Source organism: Lycorma delicatula, chromosome 7 (assembly GCF_047948215.1).
Source record: "Lycorma delicatula isolate Av1 chromosome 7, ASM4794821v1, whole genome shotgun sequence".
Classification (NCBI taxonomy): Eukaryota; Metazoa; Arthropoda; class Insecta; order Hemiptera; family Fulgoridae; genus Lycorma; species Lycorma delicatula.
Window position 1 is genome coordinate 11,672,018 of NC_134461.1, and position 21,148 is coordinate 11,693,165.

The 21,148-nt window shown below is 30.1% G+C and overlaps 1 protein-coding gene across 3 annotated transcripts in view; it reads right to left on the minus strand.

Moving 5' to 3' along the window:
• Nucleotides 1-4,113: 4,113 nt before the first annotated feature.
• The window catches only part of Mocs1 (Molybdenum cofactor synthesis 1), a 50,785-nt gene continuing 33,750 nt past the window's right edge, over nucleotides 4,114-21,148 (minus strand). For 2 of the 3 annotated variants that reach the window (XM_075370257.1, XM_075370258.1), the window contains 3 exons: nucleotides 20,955-21,040; nucleotides 14,808-14,858; nucleotides 4,114-7,117 (listed from right to left, as the gene is read on the minus strand). In XM_075370257.1, the coding sequence (XP_075226372.1) occupies nucleotides 6,351-7,117; nucleotides 14,808-14,858; nucleotides 20,955-21,040 (904 nt within the window). In that variant the 3' untranslated portion in view covers nucleotides 4,114-6,350. Of the gene's footprint in view, nucleotides 7,118-14,799; nucleotides 14,859-20,954; nucleotides 21,041-21,148 lie in introns of those variants that run through there. The other variant, XM_075370260.1, reaches the window with a different exon arrangement.

The window sequence follows — 21,148 nt, forward strand, 5'->3', positions numbered from 1 at the left end:
TATAGTAGAAAAATATGTCTCATATTTAACAATTTTAGATGATTTTATTCTGAAATCAATAAGTTAGGGGGAAGGGGTGGCATAGTCTGTTAAACATCGCAATAAAGATATGTCAAACAATATTGAAATTTCTCATGGTGAATTGGGTGTCCAAAATGTCACCATTGTAAGGTTTTTGAGTCAAGCAAACAAGAGCGGATAATTAATATACACAACTACTTATTGTGTACCTCAAATCACGATTTGTCTTTCAAATTTTAAACTTTGTGTAGTTAATTCTATCTTTCTAACATTTAACTAAACAATGCATTCGTTGTAATTCAGCATTCTTGGAGATTATCTTTCTTTTTAATAACATATACAGAGCATCTCATAATGTTCTTAGGAGTTACAAAAATTCAGAACAAAAAAAGTATTTCACTTACCTAAATGAAAGTTGTACAAGGTGATGCAGGGACTCAAACGGTTTTTGTTAAAATCTATAAATGTTCAATATGTGCTCCTCTGGCGACACGGCACACATCAACACGAAAGTGTTGATGTGTGCCGTGTTAGCTCTTGCCAAACTCGTTCTGACATGTCATTTTCGATAGAGTTGATTGCTTTGATTATGCGATACTGATACGATATTGCTTTAGCTCAGCAATATCTTGCGGCATCCGTGGGATAAACACCTTGTCTTTCACGTAACCCCAGAGAAAGAAATCACATGGCGTGAGGTCTGGTGATCTTGGTGGCCACAGCATAATGTGTCGGTCTTCTTCAGACGCATGTCCTATCCAGCGCCGAAGTAATGTTGTGTTAAGGTACTGTCGAACCTCGTTATAAAAATGGACAGGACAACCATCTCGCTGGAAAATGAAGTCGTTGAGTAGCTGAGGCGAAAGCCATAATTGTAACATATCCAGGTATATCATGCCGGTTACTGTCGTTTCCATAAAAAAAACGGCCCATACACTACCTCACGAGAGATCACACAAAAAACGTTTACTTTCGGAGAATCCCGAATGTGTTCCACATAAGCGTGTGGGTTTTCAGTTCCCCAAACTCGTACATTATGACGGTTTACTTTGTCGCTAATATGGAAAGTAGCTTCATCGCTGAAAATTATCTTGTTTACAAAACCTTCATCTAACAACATCTTTTCCTGTAACTGTAAACAAAAATCGAGCCTACGTGTTTTATCTTCATCAGAAAGACGCTGAATTAATTGAAGACGGTACGGTCTGCATAATAAACGTTTACGGAGAACTCTCCACACTGTTGTTTTCGGAATTCCTAATTCTCTGCTTGCAGCTGCAGTCGATTTTGACGGGCTGCGAATGAAACTTGCACGCACACGTCCGACATTGACTTCTGAGGTTGATGGACGACCAGTTGATTTTCGCTTGCACACGCAACCGGTTTCACTGAATTGTTTATGACATGCACGAATTGAATTGTCACTTAGTGGCTCCTTATGAAATTTCAACCGAAACGCACGTTGCACAGAAATTACTGACTTTGACAAGTGAAATTCTAACACACAAAACGACTTCTCGCTTCCCGTGGCAGCTATTTTCTCTACTGTCGACGCCTAGCGAGGAAATAGTTTACTAACTGCCTAGTATATGTGGAAAAAACCATTTTTTTTTTAACTAATCTCTCGTACAGTACTTGTTTTATTCTTGTAAGTGAAATAGTTTTTTGTTAATGAATTTTCGAAACTACGAAGAACATTGTGAAACGTCCTGTACTATGTTGCCGTTGCAATGGAATTGTGAACTGAAATGTAATATGCTTTTGCTGTAAAATCCAATTACAAAAATGGTGACTTTTTGTGATCGTCAATGTAGATTTTGACGAGTTTGACATGCATAGTAATGGTCCTGTTCCACCTGTCCTTTCTATGAAGATTTTGATTCACAATTCTAAAATTATTGGCTGTATAATAAAAAGGAAATTTAGCACATGTAAATACAGTATATAGAGAATCCATTAAACAGAGTTCATACCAAGAGCAGAGTTCATGCCAGATTTTACATAAGGATCTTCCATCCCCATAAAATTAAAGGTTCTAAACATGGTGGTACATGAACAAGACCACAAAAACTTTACAATTTTTTATGAAATGATTTATAGTTGATTAATGAAAACCAAGAAATTGTAATAAATTTGGTAAGAGACTTGGATCATATTCATTTACCAAGAATGTTAATAAGAAAAATTTCTGTTAATGGTCTTCCATAAAAGCCACAGTACTTCACAAGAAACTTTATACAGACCTGAAGCAGTGTAAAATTCAATTTCTTCCTTAATTATAATTGAATTTAAAATAAATAGGTCATGTTCTAATTTTTTTAGTGACTGAACTCATCAAATAAGGAATCATTTTTTTCAACTATGAGTTACATCATGTAACCGGAATTATGAGCTACATCATGGTAGCTCAAAGTAGGTTTGCAAAATTTCTTCCTAGTTACGTTTTTCCTGATACGGAAACATCATCTAGTCAACCAGGTCACCTGATCTTTTAGCATATATTTTATTTTACTGGGGTGTTTGGAGAGTTAAGTATTCATTGTATCAACAGCCCATACAATTCAGATGTTAAAACATTGAATCCTGCAAGAAGTTAATTCCTATGGAAATCCTACAGAATGATAGGTGAGGAACACAATAGACTTAACTACAATGGTGGTCATTTGAAGGATGTAATCTTAAAATAGAGGATTTTGTTTATGTAATTTATCTTTTATGTATAAAATTTGTTCATATATTAAAAAAAGCTGACAATACAATTGTAGGACTTTCCTGTCACGCAGCTTTTTTTTTATGCACAGCTTACATACACAACTTAATTTAAAATCATTTTATTTAAACATAATATTTTTGTTTATTTAATTCAATGATTCTAACTAAAGTGTGAGTGTATACTTTATTTCATTCGCACGGGTGTGGAGGTACTTGCAACCACTTTAAATACGTTTTTACTCTTAAAATATTATTAATTTATTTAATTCTACTGCTCACCTGTGACGTCACAACATAGCAGACAACTACAACAGCTGTATGTCAGTGCTACACTAGCGCTCCTTATGGTGTGAGAGGGGGTACTATTGAAGCAGCATACCCACTTAGACACTAGTTTATTTAGAGCATTTTTTTGGTGAGGGTGCGATTTTGCATTTTTTTTTTGCAGATATTATTTTACATTTGTTAAGAAATGTGCTTAAGAAAAATAATACCTTAATTAGGCAAAATCTCGAGATACTGAAGGTAACCTTGCTGTACAGCCCGCTTGACCTTTTAAGTTGAAAATGTAATGGCATCAATGCCCCATATGTAGAAGTAATATGACCACGTTTGGCCAAAATCAGTCCAGTAGTAATGGAGTTATAAGGAGTGCAAGACTGAACGCACACATGTACATATGAACATTCGGAAAATTTCCATCTGGTTTTTTGGGTTCCTTAGGTGTCGAAATGTAAAGATCCAGTGAATACCGCTTATGTCAAAATTGGATTGATTACAATGCTTTCCTTTCTGAAGCTACAGCTCTGCTATAGCGATAGATGGGAAAGTAAAATAAATAAATGAAAAATTTGTTTTGTGTATGTTAAATGCCATAACTATAATGATTGTAGATGAACTTACTTGAAACTAAGTTATTCGCAAAAAGATCCACAAATTATGAAGAATAACAAACATCCCATGCTATGCTTGCTAAGGAGATTACAGAATGAGGTGTTTTCTTACTGGCTTCTTCACAGAGTTGAATGCGTATCAGCATGTCATGTCGATTGAAATGTAGATGGTGTTCAGCCCTACAACTGACATCATTCTCTTCACCAGTCTAGCCGTAAAATGAACATGATTACTCTCACATAAAAACAATGATGACTAGCTCGGCTTCTGCCTTAGATATTTTTCATATATCATATTCATAGAAAATAATGCGGTACATAATGTAAGACAACTTGATGTACTTCTATTATCGGAAAATAATGCATATATTTTTTATATATTTAAATCCATTCACTGATGAATTTTATTTTTTACAATTTTATATAATTATAGTATAAATTATTTTTGTTTAAAAAGGTATATTTATAATATAAATAAAAAACAATAGTTTTTAAACATTTTATTAAATAAAACTAAATTTTTTTAGTACACATCATTTTGCATAACAATTAAAAATAAATATTCAATGTTATTTTACTTTTTATATAGTTTTTGATTTTTAAATAATGAATATCTAACAGTAAAAACTTGATTTTTGGGATGGGACCACCGCTTAGTCAATCCCCACCCATAATGTTATAGTTCCACCATTTCTGATTTTGTTTTATTTTACTTTAGCTTAACTTTTGTTTAATCATAATCAGTTCTTTATATTTCTTTAGGTGTTATCTGAGTTGGGTAAAATCTTTAGCATTTGTTTTATTTTAATTTCTTGATGGTTTTTATAGAAATTGTTTTTCTTGTTGATTTTATTAAGAATAAACTGTCTTGCTGTTTTTTGTGAGTTCTAGTTTTCTAGTAATTAAAACCTCTTCCTGTTATATTCTAAAGATATCTTGAAGTAAAAAAAAACAAAATGTTTTTACTTCAACTTTAAATAAAGTTTTGCTTTGTTAGATTGAAATTCTGAAAAATTGTACTCCTATAAAAAATTCCAACAGAAATAATCTAAAAATATGGCCATTGCTGTGTTAAATGTTTTCAAGAAAAATTATATTTTTCTTTGAAGTTAATTTTTTAAAACTCTTATCACTCTTCATTTTTATATCGCTAACTGAATTAATATCATTTTTGAATATTTATTTTGTTGTGAAAAAAATTGTGCAAAATTTTCTTTTATTTTTTCATATATCAAATTTTGACCATTCATTTTACGGATATAAGAACACAATATAAAAATTTCACAGTTGACTGATGTGGTTTTATAGCAAGTTCAACATAATACAGAGTATTATATTATAAAAGAAATATAATAGATAGGTTTTTAAAATAACAAGATTTATGTTAAAGGAAAGGTTTTGTAGATTCAGCTAAAATTTAAAAAACTGAAAAACAAAAAAAGTTGTTTTTTATGAATAAAATGCACTATTGCAATGTACCCTATGCTTGACAACCACAGCTAAGATAAAAAAACTGAATATGTTTTTAGCCCTTTGGGGTTCTATGATGTCACATGCTACCCAATTTACTCTGATAACAACACTGGAAACAGTCACATACCTATGAGTATGATAGTGTAATCAATTGCAATCTTTCAATAATTTCCTACCTGATCAATGCAGCAGCAATTTTCATGTTAGTTGGCCACAGGACATCATTTACCTATCAACATTTTGCAGTGGGTTTTAAAATATTTTGTGTAGTCCAATTTAGTAAACGAATGTGAGCGACATGATTAATCCTCCCTGCTTAAAGTGGGATTTAATATCAAGAGCACTAGTTTTTGTCCACTGTAGACCTGGTGTGGAGGCCACCACTGGTGGGCAGACCTGGGTTTCATCAGACTCTACCCTGGTGAAGTCACCTGATTCAGAGTGTACAATTGAACTGTCATCGATAAGAAACCAATTACAAGGAACTGACTGATGTTACAAGGAGAGTTGCAAGGCAGATGCCAAACTTGGTCGCAATCAAGACAAACGGAGCTTGCCTAAGTTTGAAAATGCCTGCCTAAGCGATACAGGCAATCACTATTCCCATGAGCCTGCACTTCAATCGGCTAGCACTGTGAACATTTTTTTTCATTTTCTCCAAATCATTAAGGACAATCTGTGATGCTAGACACTTTTGTCAATATTTACATGTAGGTTTACAGTCAATGCAGAAGCTCTATAAATTTAGATCCTTGGATAATACAGGAATGAGAGTATGGCCAATAATTTTAAAAAGTTTAAAATTTATTTTAAAATTTTTAAATATTAGGCGATAACCATCTTAATTCTAGATTTGAAACATTCTTTCACAGTTACCTTAAATTTGCATCATTTTTTTAATGACATCTAACCGATCATTCTGATGAAAAGAAAATATATATAAATAAGATTTCTACCAGCTTTGAGAATACGTGTAGTATAAATTTACAAGTAAATATTGCAAACATTTTCTGCAGATATATCAAAATCAAGTATTTTACTGCTCTAGGACAAATATCAAACATAAAAAAATCAACAAATAATCAGTATGAATCAACTTCTAAAAAAGTATTTGAAGATGAAAAAGATAAAATTTAAAACTTGTGTAGAAAATACAAATCTTAAACCAGCCATTTGTAAATTTTTTCTATGCAAATTATCATTTATAAAGTCATGTTTAAAATTTACACGTATGTAATAATCGAGTAAGAATTATGATTTATCTGAATCATTTGAGAAATAATCACCCCTAACTCCACCCGTTTTTTCTAATAAATGAATATCTTGAATGACAATTCCCTTATTAATTGCTTTACACATATCATATATTGTAAGAGCAGCAATCGAAGCCCCTGTCAGTGCTTCCATTTCGACACCAGTTCTACCTTCACATATTACAGATGTTATTATTAATACGCTAAATGTATTTATATCCAACTCTACATCAACTTGTACTTTGGAGAGATTAATATTATGACAAAGAGGTATCAATTCCGATGTTTTCTTTGCACCCATTATACCGGCTAATTGAGCAACAGTCATTACATCTCCTTTTTTTATTAAATTTTTTTGTATTAAATCAGATGCTTCCTTTCCAACATTTACAATTGCTTTAGCTTTTGCTGTACGAGTTGTTATTGGTTTTTCACCTACATCAACCATTTTTGCTTTGCCTCTGTTATCTACATGTGTTAAATCTGTTGAATCCAGTGAAAATGATGGTGACTTTGTATTCATATTTCTTATACATATTTTATAAACCTCTTTATTAAATCCATAAGGTCTGGTAATATTACCATTAAAATGAAACAAATTATTTTGCAAATTACTATTTTCAAATATAGTCATTTTATTTATTCCGGTCTTCAAATCAAGATAGCTATCTTTATAATTTATTTGTTGAATATTCATTATGTTTGAAATCAATTTTCTATTTATTTTCAATAGTCTTCTGTTATTTCTTTTTATATTTTTTTTTCCTGTAATGAAAAGAAAATTTTGTAAAATTTCACAAATCTAAAAGTTCTTTAATAATTTTTGTTGAAAATTAAATTTATGTTACCAATTCTTAAAAATGAAATTGTAGATACAAATAAATCGGTAACAGAATCATTAAGGTAAGAATAAAATTATGTAAATTAGGCAGCGCTAAGTTATTTTCATTAAATTTGTTTCAGTATGTTATATTTAATTTAATTATGTTATATTTAATAATGGGCAGGCAGGAGTAGGTTTCGTGATGAACAAGAAGATAGGGAGGAGAGTGGAGTATTTCAAAACGCATAGCGATAGAATCATTGTAATAAGGATAAAATCAAAACCTAAACCGATAACGATTGTTAACGTCTATATGCCTACAAGCGCCCATGATGATGATGAGGTAGAGTGTGTATACGAAGAGATTGATGAAGCAATTAAACACGTAAAAGGAGATGAAAATTTAATAATAGTTGGAGATTGGAATGCAAGCATTGGAAAAGGCAAGGAAGGAAATATAGTGGGTGAATACGGGCTGGGCAAAAGGAATGAAAGAGGGGACCGACTTATAGAATTTTGCACGAAGTATAATTTAGTAATTGCCAACACCCAATTTAAAAATCATAATAGAAGAATATACACTTGGAAAAAGCCAGGCGATACTGGAAGGTATCAGATAGATTATATCATGGTCAAGCAAAGATTTAGAAATCAACTCGTTGACTGCAAAACTTACCCTGGAGCAGACATTGATAGCGACCATAATTTGGTGATAATGAAATGTAGATTGGGGTTTAAAAACCTGAAGAAAAGGTGTCAGATGAATCGGTGGAATTTAGAGAAGCTTGAGGAAGAGGAGGTAAAGAAGATTTTTGAGGAGGACATCGCAAGAGGTCTGAGTAAAAAAGATAAGGTAGAAAATGTAGAAGAAGAATGGGAGAATGTTAAAAAAGAAATTCTTAAATCAGCAGAAGCAAACTTAGGCGGAATAAAGAGAACCGGTAGAAAACCTTGGATTTCAGATGATATATTGCAGCTGATGGATGAACGTAGAAAATATAAGAATGCTAGTGATGAAGAAAGTAAAAGGAACTATCGGAAATTAAGAAATGCTATAAACAGGAAGTGCAAACTGGCGAAAGAAGAGTGGATTAAAGAAAAGTGTTCAGAAGTGGAAAGAGAAATGAACATTGGTAAAATAGACGGAGCATACAGGAAAGTTAAGGAAAATTTTGGGGTACATAAATTAAAATCTAATAATGTGTTAAACAAAGATGGTACACCAATATATAATACGAAAGGTAAAGTCGATAGATGGGTGGAATATATTGAAGAGTTATATGGAGGAAATGAATTAGAAAATGGTGTTATAGAGGAAGAAGAGGAAGTTGAGGAGGATGAAATGGGAGAAACAATACTGAGATCTGAATTTAAGAGAGCACTAAAAGATTTAAATGGCAGAAAGGCTCCTGGAATAGACGGAATACCTGTAGAATTACTGCGCAGTGCAGGTGAGGAAGCGATTGATAGATTATACAAACTGGTGTGTAATATGTATGAAAATGGGGAATTTCCATCAGACTTCAAAAAAAGTGTTATAGTTATGATACCAAAGAAAGCAGGGGCAGATAAATGTGAAGAATACAGAACAATTAGTTTAACTAGTCATGCATCAAAAATCTTAACTAGAATTTTATACAGAAGAATTGAGAGGAGAGTGGAAGAAGTGTTAGGAGAAGACCAATTTGGTTTCAGGAAAAGTATAGGGACAAGGGAAGCAATTTTAGGCCTCAGATTAATAGTAGAAGGAAGATTAAAGAAAAACAAACCAACATACTTGGCGTTTATAGACCTAGAAAATGCTTTCGATAACGTAGACTGGAATAAAATGTTCAGCATTTTAAAAAAATTACGGTTCAAATACAGAGATAGAAGAACAATTGCTAACATGTACAGGAACCAAACAGCAACAATAACAATTGAAGAACATAAGAAAGAAGCCCTAATAAGAAAGGGAGTCCGACAAGAATGTTCCCTATCTCCGTTACTTTTTAATCTTTACATGGAACTAGCAGTTAATGATGTTAAAGAACAATTTAGATTCGGAGTAACAGTACAAGGTGAAAAGATAAAGATGCTACGATTTGCTGATGATATAGTAATTCTAGCCGAGAGTAAAAAGGACTTAGAAGAAACAATGAACGGCATAGATGAAGTCCTACGCAAGAACTATCGCATGAAAATAAACAAGAACAAAACAAAAGTAATGAAATGTAGTAGAAATAACAAAGATGGACCGCTGAATGTGAAAATAGGAGGAGAAAAGATTATGGAGGTAGAAGAATTTTGTTATTTGGGAAGTAAAATTACTAAAGATGGACGAAGCAGAAGCGATATAAAATGCCGAATAGCACAAGCTAAACGAGCCTTCAGTAAGAAATATAATTTGTTTACATCAAAAATTAATTTAAATGTCAGGAAAAGATTTTTGAAAGTGTATGTTTGGAGTGTCGCTTTATATGGAAGTGAAACTTGGACAATCGGAGTGTCTGAGAAGAAAAGATTAGAAGCTTTTGAAATGTGGTGCTATAGGAGAATGTTAAAAATCAGATGGGTGGATAAAGTGACAAATGAAGAGGTATTGCGGCAAATAGATGAAGAAAGAAGCATTTGGAAAATATAGTTAAAAGAAGAGACAGACTTATAGGCCACATACTAAGGCATCCTGGAATAGTCGCTTTAATATTGGAAGGACAGGTAGAAGGGAAAAATTGTGTAGGCAGGCCACCTTTGGAGTATGTAAAACAAATTGTTAGGGATGTAGGGTGTAGAGGGTATACTGAAATGAAATGAAATGACTAGCACTAGATAGGGAACCTTGGAGAGCTGCATCAAACCAGTCAAATGACTGAAGACAAAAAAAAAAAAAAAAAAAAAAATATTTAATTTACCAATTCACAATGATAACTACCTCTGTTTATGAGAAAACTATGATACTTTATTTAATATTTTTAAGCCCACATATACAGTAGTGGATAAATTAATCCGAACACAGGGAACTTTTTGTTTATTTCTATGTTGTGGCTACACTGCTTAACCACACCCATTCTTTAAATTGTCTGAGTAATGCGAGGTTATTTTCTTTGTTTATTTAATTTTTTATAACAGTCATATTTCCATATTTTTTGTTCTGTGTGTCTTGAATATATAATAATGGACATAACTCCAAGAAAGCATTAAAAAATTGTTTCTCTTCTTTGAAAAATATTTTGAAGACAAAAAAATTAAGTGTTCCTGCCGCCAGGCAACTCCCCAGACTTAAACCCAATTGAAAATTTTTGGGCAACAGTCAAAAAACTACTCTCAAATATGAATTGTATCATAAAAATTAGTCTCATTAAAGCAATAATATCAGTACAGTTTATGATGAAGAAATAAAAAATTGTGTAGTACACCTGTTGAATCGATGCTATATCATGTAAGTGAAGTGATAAGCATAAAGGAGAACATAAATAATTATTAGATATTCAAACTTGTACAGGTTGATTTTTTCTGAATAAAGTTATGTTTTATTGAATAACATCTGTGCTCAGATTAAGTTACACACTACTACTACACACACACACACACACATATATATATATATATATGTGTGTGTATGTGTGTGTGTGTTATGTATTTCAGAAAAAATTAGGAGGTTCAGCTTTACCTGGTAGCAGGGATAAGAATATTTCAGCCTTATAACTGAAATATAATTACAAAACAAGAGGAAGAAGTGAACAAGGAAAAGGATAAAAGAGTGGAGGAGATGGCAAGAAGTTAAATCTGTGGAGGAATTCCAGTATGAAACAAAAAACTACATCCACAGGTAGTTTAAGCTCTTTCCATTTAGTGAGCACTTGTCCCACTAACAGTCCACTGAGATTACAGCATTTTTATTCTGGATGGGAACAATAAATCTTGAACAATGATTAATTATTTTGGACTATCAGTTTAAATATGATTCTATAAACTTTGTTTTCCTTCAACAAATTAAAAAGCTGTTTGAATAATTTTCAAGTTTTCTAAACAACTATCAATTTTAGTTATCCACAATAAAATATTTTCATCTAGATCTTCCATTTCTGACCATTAATGAATTAATAAAGAATCAACAACTTCAGCTATCCCATTACCTCAGAATTATGTCATGTGTCCTAAATAAATATTTATGGCTACTTTAAAAAAAATCAGAATAAGTTTTAGGACAGAATAGTTTTAACATGGGCTATCACATCAGTGTTTGGAACAAAAATATAAAACAATCAAAATATATATCAGTTATTAATATAAATATATATTTCTGTATCTTAGTATGTTTGTTAGAGCGCTATAGCTTTTCTAAAAAAAGTTATAAAAAAAATTATTTCTAATTTTTAATATTATGACTTTAAACATATCCCAACCCCGTAGGGAGAAGACGCCCACCTTGTGACGTTACCGGTCGCCACACCACCCTATCCGATTCAAGCCCACTTTAAACATATGCTTATAGATACTTTAACAAGAAAGGTAAATTTCATGAAACAACAGGTGAAAAAAGACCATTGCTTGGAATTAAATCTGAGATCAGCCGATTTAGAAACTAGTACTTTAACCACTACACTGATTGGTCAGCAATTTCTGTTAAATCAGGCAAGAGAAATGTTTTCACATTATATAGAATGGTTTTTTTTTTATGTAAGAGTGGACCTAATTATACTTCTGCTCAAAATGAACTGTACAGTTAAATTCACTCAAAACCTAAAGAACTCTTATATAAGCAATTTGAATTTACAACATTTAAAATTTTCAGTATTTTAAGTTATTTACATTATTTAATGAAATTGGTGCGTATATTAGTCTAAATGCAAACAAATATAAAAAATTATCAAATTTAAATATATTTCTTTGAAGCGCCTTGCCTTAATAAAATATTCGTTAACATAGACTGGAATAAAACATTCAGCATTTAAAAAAAATTTGGTTTCAAATACAGAGATAGAAGAACGATTGCTAACATTACAGGAACCAAACAGCAACAGTAATAATTGAAGAACATAAGAAAGAAGCCGTAATAAGAATGGAATCCGACAAGGATGTTCCCTATCCACGTTACTTTTTAATCTTTACATAGAACTAGCAGTTAATGATGTTAAAGAACAATTTAGATCCAGAGTAACAGTACAAGGTGAAAACATAAAGATGCTATGATTTGCTGATGATATAGTAATTCTAGCTGAGAGTAAAAAAGATTTAGAAGAAACCATGAACAGCACGGATGAAGTCCTAAGCAATAACTACCACATGAAAATAAATAAGAACGAAACAAAAGTAATGAAATGTAGTAGAAATAATGTAGATGGACCACTGAATATAAAAATAGGAAGAGAAAAGATTATGGAGGTAGAAGAATTTTTTTATTTGGGAAGTAGAATTACTAAAGATGGATGAAGCAGGAGCGATATAAAATGCCGAATAGCACAGGCGAAATGAGCCTTCAGTCCGAAATATAATTTGTATATACATCAAAAATTAAATTAAACATCAGGAAAATATTTTTGAAAATATATGTTTGGAGTCTAGCTTTATATGGAAGTGAAATTTGGACGATTGGAGTACCTGAGAGGAAAAGATTAGAAGCTTTTGAAATGTGGTGCTATAGGAAAATTTTGAAAATCAGATGGGTGAATAAAATGACAAATGAAGAGGTGTTGCGGCAAATTGATGAAGAAAGAAGAATTTAGAAAAATACAGTTTAAAGAAGAGACAGACTTATAGCAAGCTATCTCCTTCGTTCCCTTGTAATTTCCAATCTTTCCCTCACCTATTAAATTCTTTCTTTTACTTCCAGGATAAAAGAACCCTGGGTAGAGAAAGACAACAAAGAAGTAACATGTCATTGGATAGATTTACTGTTGTTGATTACAATGAGTGTAATGCAATTACCGTAAAGATAGTCTGTGATACTGTAATACATACAATTATAATTCTAATTGTATTTGTGGCAAAGTATGATAATTTTTAAAGCTAGACATATTAATTTTATGCAAGGTTCATTTAATACAATCAATATCTATTATTTTCCTAGTATGTTATAGACAATAACATATATTGCTAGTATATCATGCATAATGAAACAAATGACCTTTTATTTTACAGTAATGCTAAATAGTACATAGGTTGCATAATATTGCGGTAAGATCCTAATTCATAAATATAAATTAATGAAATACCACTCCATCCCATGTTCTAAAGGTGTACAAAAAGCTACATTCTGACACCTTCTGGTGGAAATCTGTCTGAATGGTTTATTCCCTCTAACACCACATAATTTTTGGGAAAGATGTGGAATTATTTAATGGAAGCCTAGCCTATCTCAGGTTGCTTTTTATTATCCAGAGAAAAGGCTGGATATTGCAGCATTTACGTGGGTTGTTTTATCCAAAATCATTGGTCAGCAATGTGATGTTATTAACATTGTAACAAAGATACCAGATTTTTCCAAAGATGAAGACAAATAATAGATGGAATGAATTCCCATTACCTGTAGGAACCTTAATATACTCCTTTGAGTGTGTTTAGTTAACTTGTTTTACAGTTTCTCTGCAGAAGGGTCATCACTTTTTCATGTAGCCATTTTTCCTTATCTAAATCTCTTTTTTCCCCAAGATAAGCTATAGGTTTTTTCTGTTTGTTCACTGGATCTACGGTAAGAATATGAGGAACTATACAATAACTGCATCCCATTCATATTCATAACATGATTTGGTGAGGGAAGCTATGCCTGCAGATTGTAAGTTCCTGACAGTTCTTTTCCTATCTGATGGCTCAAAAGAAAATCTCAACCTGAGACCGAAGTGCTTTTCATGTAAAACCAAGCATTCTAATATATACACATAATATATACAAAGTGCCTCATTAAGAAATCAAAAGAATTTAAGGTCAAGTGAAATTAAAGGAAAAGGTTTATTTAAATATTGTTCTGAAAGTGCTTTGTTTTCGAGTTAAAACTTGAGAAAACATTTTCCATGTCTGCTCCAAAGGTAAAATGAAGCAATTATATATATATATAGCTAAATATTTGTGTAAAACTTCAATTTTTTTAGTCAATGGTTTTTTTTCTTTAGAAATGAGTTCAAAACAATTTTGAAGTAATGTTGAATATCTCCGATCCCTAAATCTGATTGACTTAAAACTTAGCAATTCTAAATAATATAAGCGTATTATTTCAGTGAATCAATATTATTTATTTAACAGTATAACATTAAAAAAAATGACATACAACAGCTGAAATTTACAATACTTAAAAAAAACAATTTTTCTTCAAAATAAATAACCTAATAAATTGATAAGCATAATTAATAAAAGTATTAAAATCTACAATAAAAATTTAAGAAGTACAATAGTCTTTTACTTATACTATAATTATCCTTAATAATTAAAATTCGGCCACACTGGTAAAACTTGCACAGTTAATAAACTGCTTACAGCACACAGTAAAAGTAGACCAGATATTTATGAAATATAATCTTAACATATCCCACAACAAAATTATAAAAAATAATAATAAAAGAAATTACACTAAAAACTGGTACATTTTAAAAAGTTGAGTGTAATAAATAATCTAACAATTATTTAAAATAATAACAACAAAATTTCTGAATTTCTAACCTCCAATTAGAATCATTGGTCGATTTGGCATCTGAGCTAAATTCATCATTCCTAAAATAAACAAAAATTAAAATAAAAAATAATTAAAAAAAAACTAACAATATTATAAAAGTAACATGTTTTTTTTCAAGACTGCAAAGAAAAAAAGACCTTCAAACTCATCAAGTGGTAGATAACAAAATAATTACAAAACAATTAAATAACTCTGAAAAAAAAATCACAAGATAATGTTACATAGCATTTTTTAGCGATTCCAAAAATCTTACATATGAAGGAATGGAACATGAAGTCGATTAACAACTGCATGCATCGCACAAGAACTTTGATTATATTGCCAATTCCTAATAGAAAATAAACCTTTACTAAAATGTTCATATCAAAAAACCTGTTTTTCTTTTTCTTGTTTAGCCTCCGGTAACTACCATTTAGATAATACTTCAGAGGATGAATGAGGATGATATGTATGAGTGTGAATGAAGTGTAAGTCTTGTACATTGTCAGTTCGACCATACCTGAGATGTGTGGTTAATTGAAACCCAACCACCAAAGAACACCGGTATCCACTATCTAGTATTCAAGTCCGTGTAAAAATAGCTGGCTTTACTAGGACTTGAATGCTGGAACTCTCGACTTCCAAATCAGCTGATTTGGGAAGACGCGTTCACCATTAGACCAACCCGGTGGGTTATATCAAAAAACCTAAAATGTTACATTACAACCATATTTCCATATTTTTTGGCAACATTTTTATTAAGTACTATTTTTATGTTACAAATTATTACTAAATACAGTTTTATTCAAGCATCTCCAGACTCAAATAGATAATAAACTTCAATTTAAAAATATTATTTATTTACCCAACTTTATTTAATATATTTGACCTTATATTAAATTATTTTGAAATAAACCTCCAATTCCCTTTGTAGAAGACACTGAAATTGTCCTTTATTAAATATTCTTCCACAAACCCTGAAGTGTTCCAGCATTATTGGGATATACCTTGTTTTTAAAGGTACTCCTAAAAAAGAAATCTGGTAGGTATGAAAGCCAAATGTAATCAACGGTCGCAGAACTCATGTATAAAAAGATCTTTTTATGGGAGGCATGACATATGGCAGGTACACCAACGACAATGTTCAATAAATTCAAGGACGATTTGAAAGAAATGTAATAAGCTTGAAGGATATTTGTAAGACTGGATTAACAGTTGTATAGAAAAATAATCATTCAACAACTCATGTCTAGATATGAAATCTGGGTCTCATACGATTCATAAAAGAAAATTAGTAGCAGCTAAAATGCGAGTGTTACGGTTATTAAGATGTACAATCAAGTTTCATCCCTAAAAAAAAAATTAAGGGTCGATCTAATTAATTACACTGTTGCAATGAGTTCTTAAAACATTCACAACAGAAAACACACTTCTCTATATCCAAAAGGCGTACATCTTGTATTACTAGAGCATAATACAGGTGCAGCTTTGGGCCTTTAGTGATCTTTACGTTAAGCTGAAAAACTTAGCCCAACCTGTTGATACCTAATGCCAAAGTAGTTTACAGGAGACTGCAACAATCTTTTCAAAACATTCTGAAAAATAAGCTGTCAACATATCCAGTTGGTAGTTTCTATGTTTATTATTAACACTTCCAGTATCACAAAGAATTTTACTAGATAGTACAAGGATTTCCCTACAATAATAGAATCAAGAAGGGAATTATCGTTGTATTATTGGAAAATAAGATTCCAATAAACTGGCTTCTAATCCATAACAATACTCATAGTTGCTGATTTAACTTTTCTAACTAACATCAGTGCATATGGTTGGGAGGGGGGTGAATGTTCTCTATTTTTAAACTTCTTGTTTTAAAAGTAATCTACAACAATAATACAAGGGAGCAGATTTTTAAATCGCTTTAAAACAAGCAGTTTAAAAATATAGTTGATAGATATCTGAATTGCTTAAGAATTTTGCCCATTCTCATGGAAATAATATCTATAATATATAAATATATCTTTTAAACTAAACATATTAATAAATAGCATTTATCAACTTAATTTATAAAATTTTGATTTCTGAACATTATTACACAGAAAGGTAAAACATTTTTTTAAATTTAATCACTTAAAATTTACATAAACAGTTTTTTAAGAATACTAAGTTTTCATCAACTGTTAATAAATAGACAGAAAACATTTTTGTAGGGAAAAAAAGGATTGCTTCTGCCTATATCACGACACACATGCCCACTCACATATGCACGTGCACATGCACACACACACATATATATTTTAAACTCATTAAGCAAATGTATAAATCGCTATTCGTATCGCTACACTTTGGGACCAAACCTAAATGTAAATAAAACCCTTTTTGTTACCCAGAGTGTTTTCCAAATAAAATTGTTTGGGTGCAACCAGTTCCTCACAAATTTTAAAAGAAAAGAAAAATTAAGCTACTGGTTCTGCATTATTTGTATTTCTTAGGTAGACTTGTGAACCTGGAACTCAGCCACTCATCTAGAACCACTGAATCAAACATTTTATCAAATATTTTAATCAGCCATTTCATTATACTTTCATCTATTAATTAATTTATTTCTGTTTGAACATCATTTATTGTAATAATTAAACCATTCTTAGCTGTATTATTGTTGTTTATTTATCCATCAGAATACTTAGATCTGATTCATCCTTTAACCTTGGTCTTTCATTATAGAAAAGTTATCCTACTTATTTTCCCCAGATTTTTTTAATCATTCTTATCCATTGTTATTTTCCCCTGTATATTTAAGTCTGTTTACCAATATTGTCTGACAAATATCCATGAATTCATTAATTTTATAATTAGTACAAAACTTTTTTAACTGCAATATCTTTTTCTTTTATATTTTTTATTTGTTTTTCCTTATTGTCCATAGAATAATTGTATACAACATACATTTCCACATTCTATAACATTTCTGTACCTTAATCTCCTAGTAGTATAAAGAATATGAGATGTAATCTATAAAAACATCAGTTCTAATGTATTATACATTATCAAATTACATTTAAATTTCCCTTTGACTTTTTTCGTAGTCTGCAAGTTGACTGGATCTACCTAATTTATTCTTCATGTTTATAATTTCTTCTTTCAAATTTCAGCTTCTTATTAATTTATTTTATATCTTATTTATAATATTTATATAATGTATATTCAAATTCTGAAATATAATATTTATTGGGGTTTATTTAAAAAATCAGAACAACTTTTCAAGATAAGATAAATAACTGACTGTTTTCATGTAGTTCAACACAATACCTATGATTTAAAAAAGAAACTTAATTACCCTTTTGCTGCCATTTTTTATAAATCATTGTCGAACAATTTAAAATGTGCGCTTGCCAATTTTTTTAAAATAAAAAATTTCATTTTATAGAAGCAATATTACTTTGATGATTATTTGTTACATAATGAAAACCTGATTATTATTTTTATATATTATAAAAAGGTGTTAAAGAAATCAGTATAGTTAATTATAATGTAGTTAATCTGTGTAGATATATATTTTTTACGTAATAAAATAATGCCAGAATCTTTTTGAATCTTTATTAAACAAGTACAAATAGTAAGAGCTCAAATAATTTCCATCATTGCCTTCATATTATTTTTCCTATACTTATTTCTTTTCTCTTTATTTTTTGGCATCTCATATATTTGCTATTTGTTCTATATTTTTATTATTTTTAAATATTAATATAGATTTTACTGACTTTTACTATTTTCTTTTTTTTGAGATGTGCTGTTCTGATCCTTCTTAGGCAGTTCCTTTTTTAATCCACGGAGTAGTATATCTACTCATTCCTGACATGATCTGTATAATGTATTATTAAGCAGATATCAGAATAAAATATTTATTAATTCTTTATGGTTGTTTCTTTATGCTAACGACACCTTTTAAAGCTATTTTTATCATTCATCTACTCGTAACTTTACACCAGGTTAAAGTTTGATTTTTCATCATCAAAATGACAATAAAATTTACAATTTATTCAAATGAAATTACATTTATTTAAAAATGATATAAAGTAATTGGAAATTTTTTTTTGTTTTTGTATTTTTAACTGTGTCCATTATATTAATAATTTTTTTTTCATTTAATGCAGTCAGAGGGTTCTGAATAGTAATTGTTTTATATTAAAGACCTCTGAATAGTAATTATTCTTTATTAAAGAGCCCCCGACTGCATTTAAATATTTTCATTGAAGGACAAAATTTTATTATCGATGTACAACCTGGTGAGAACTTAATCATTAGATGACCTTAAATGCCTGCTACTTCTACAACATGAAACATATATTTAAACAAATTAAAACTGTCAGAAAGTTGACTGATCACCCATTATTTTATTTATGTTTGACTTATTGTCTTTCTTTTAGTTCAATTTATTTATTTTTTTTTATTTTTTGGCAGTCGTGTTTTTTAATTTTTATAATTGTATTTATTATTTGAAGAGACATTTATCTAAATCAATCACCACATAATCCATTGTATAGCCTTGGAGCTTGTGGACTGTTACCTAATATCTTTCTTTCTACTTTGTCAAATTCATGCAAACATAATTCATATTCCATTGTACACGGTTTAATAAATAGCCACAAAATTACCTACTGAATTCTACTTTATAGAGCTGAATGCCCCACCCAACATATGCTCCTCACACTGCTTGTGTACTCAACTCTACATACTTCTGGCTCGTCACACACCACATAGTTTTTTAAATTATTTAATACCTTTATTATTTTTCAATTATTCTAAAAATTATTTTCAATAGTTAAACAACTGTACTCAAAAGCACAAAAAAAATATTATACTCTTGAGGAAAAATTCAAAAGCTTTATTTAATGTCTGTTCAGAAGTCAGTAAATGAAATGATTTAAGAAAGAAATTAATAAAAGTATTTTTTAACAAATTTTTTTAACTCGCTGAAGAAATTTTAATTTAAATGTTGATTAATTTAAGAATATAGTTTATTTTTTATACCATATAATTTTAAAAAAATATATTTAAAAAAATTCAAGTTAAAATGTGATCATTTATTCAAAATTTTACTAAGGTTGATTGAAAAGAAAAATAATTAATGCGGTATAGTATGCAGTTGTTAAGTATTCATGCAATGTATTTGTTTGTTAGGTGTTCCGTAAAAAAAATGGTTGTAGGCAACCTGACATGAGTCACTGAGACTCTTAAAAATGGTAAAACCATTCTAAAGAATAATAAGCACCTCATATTTCTTTTATCATAGCCAAATGTATGATTGAACATAATCGCATGCCAAGCAGAGATGATATTCAAACCTGCAAGCAATACACTACCTTCTGTTCAACATGGAAACTAGCTATACAGCAAAGAAAGAAGAGTACTGATAGTTCTTGTACTTAACAGCTCCTTAACTCAACAGTTTATTATGCGCTTAACAACAATAAGAAAGATCTAAGACTGCTTGTTTGCACAAACTCATGAAATATAATTAAAATGAGATCAGAGTAAAAATGAATATATAAAACTAATAAGAAATGAACTAAACAGTCTTCTAATAAATTTTAATTGTTTAAGTTCAAAAAATTTTGAAAATAATTTTATATTAACAAATTAAATAATAAAACTGCGCAGATTTTTTAATGAAATAATAGCTGTTTTAAGTAAATAATTTACAATGAAAACCGATATGGTTGAACGTGAATTTATGTTGACTAATTAATAATTAATTTGCTTTGTTTATATTAAATTCTAGTAAAAACTGATACCAAAATCAAATTAATCTGATTAAACATGCAAACAAAATATTACTTTACTTTTTTAAATATTTTTTCTATTTTATACAATAAAATACACTTTTACTAAAAACAAAAAAAAAAAAATCATAAAATATGGAAATCTTAGTGATAGCCCTAAAAATAACCATCAACATTTTGTGCACCCAGTATAGTATGTTCATGAGATGCGAATAATAATTTGTTATATTTTTCATCTTTCTATTTTAAGTAAAAGAATATACTTATTTTTAACAGTTATCTTTACTTACTTTCTTTGCTCCTTAGTTAAATAAACAATTAAATAATAAAATAGATGTAATCATAAATTAAATAAACAGTAATTCAACATACCAGCATGTTGTTTCTTTTTCCTTTTAATAGCTGCACCAATCATTGCTAATAAGTCATCTTCACTTACACCACTTCTCAGTGCATCTCTAAAAAAAAATAAAAACAGTTAACAGATCTAACCATTTTGACATTATCTACAATACAGTGCATTTGGAAAGTCACTTAAATTATTGAAGTGTGATGACAAAACGTCC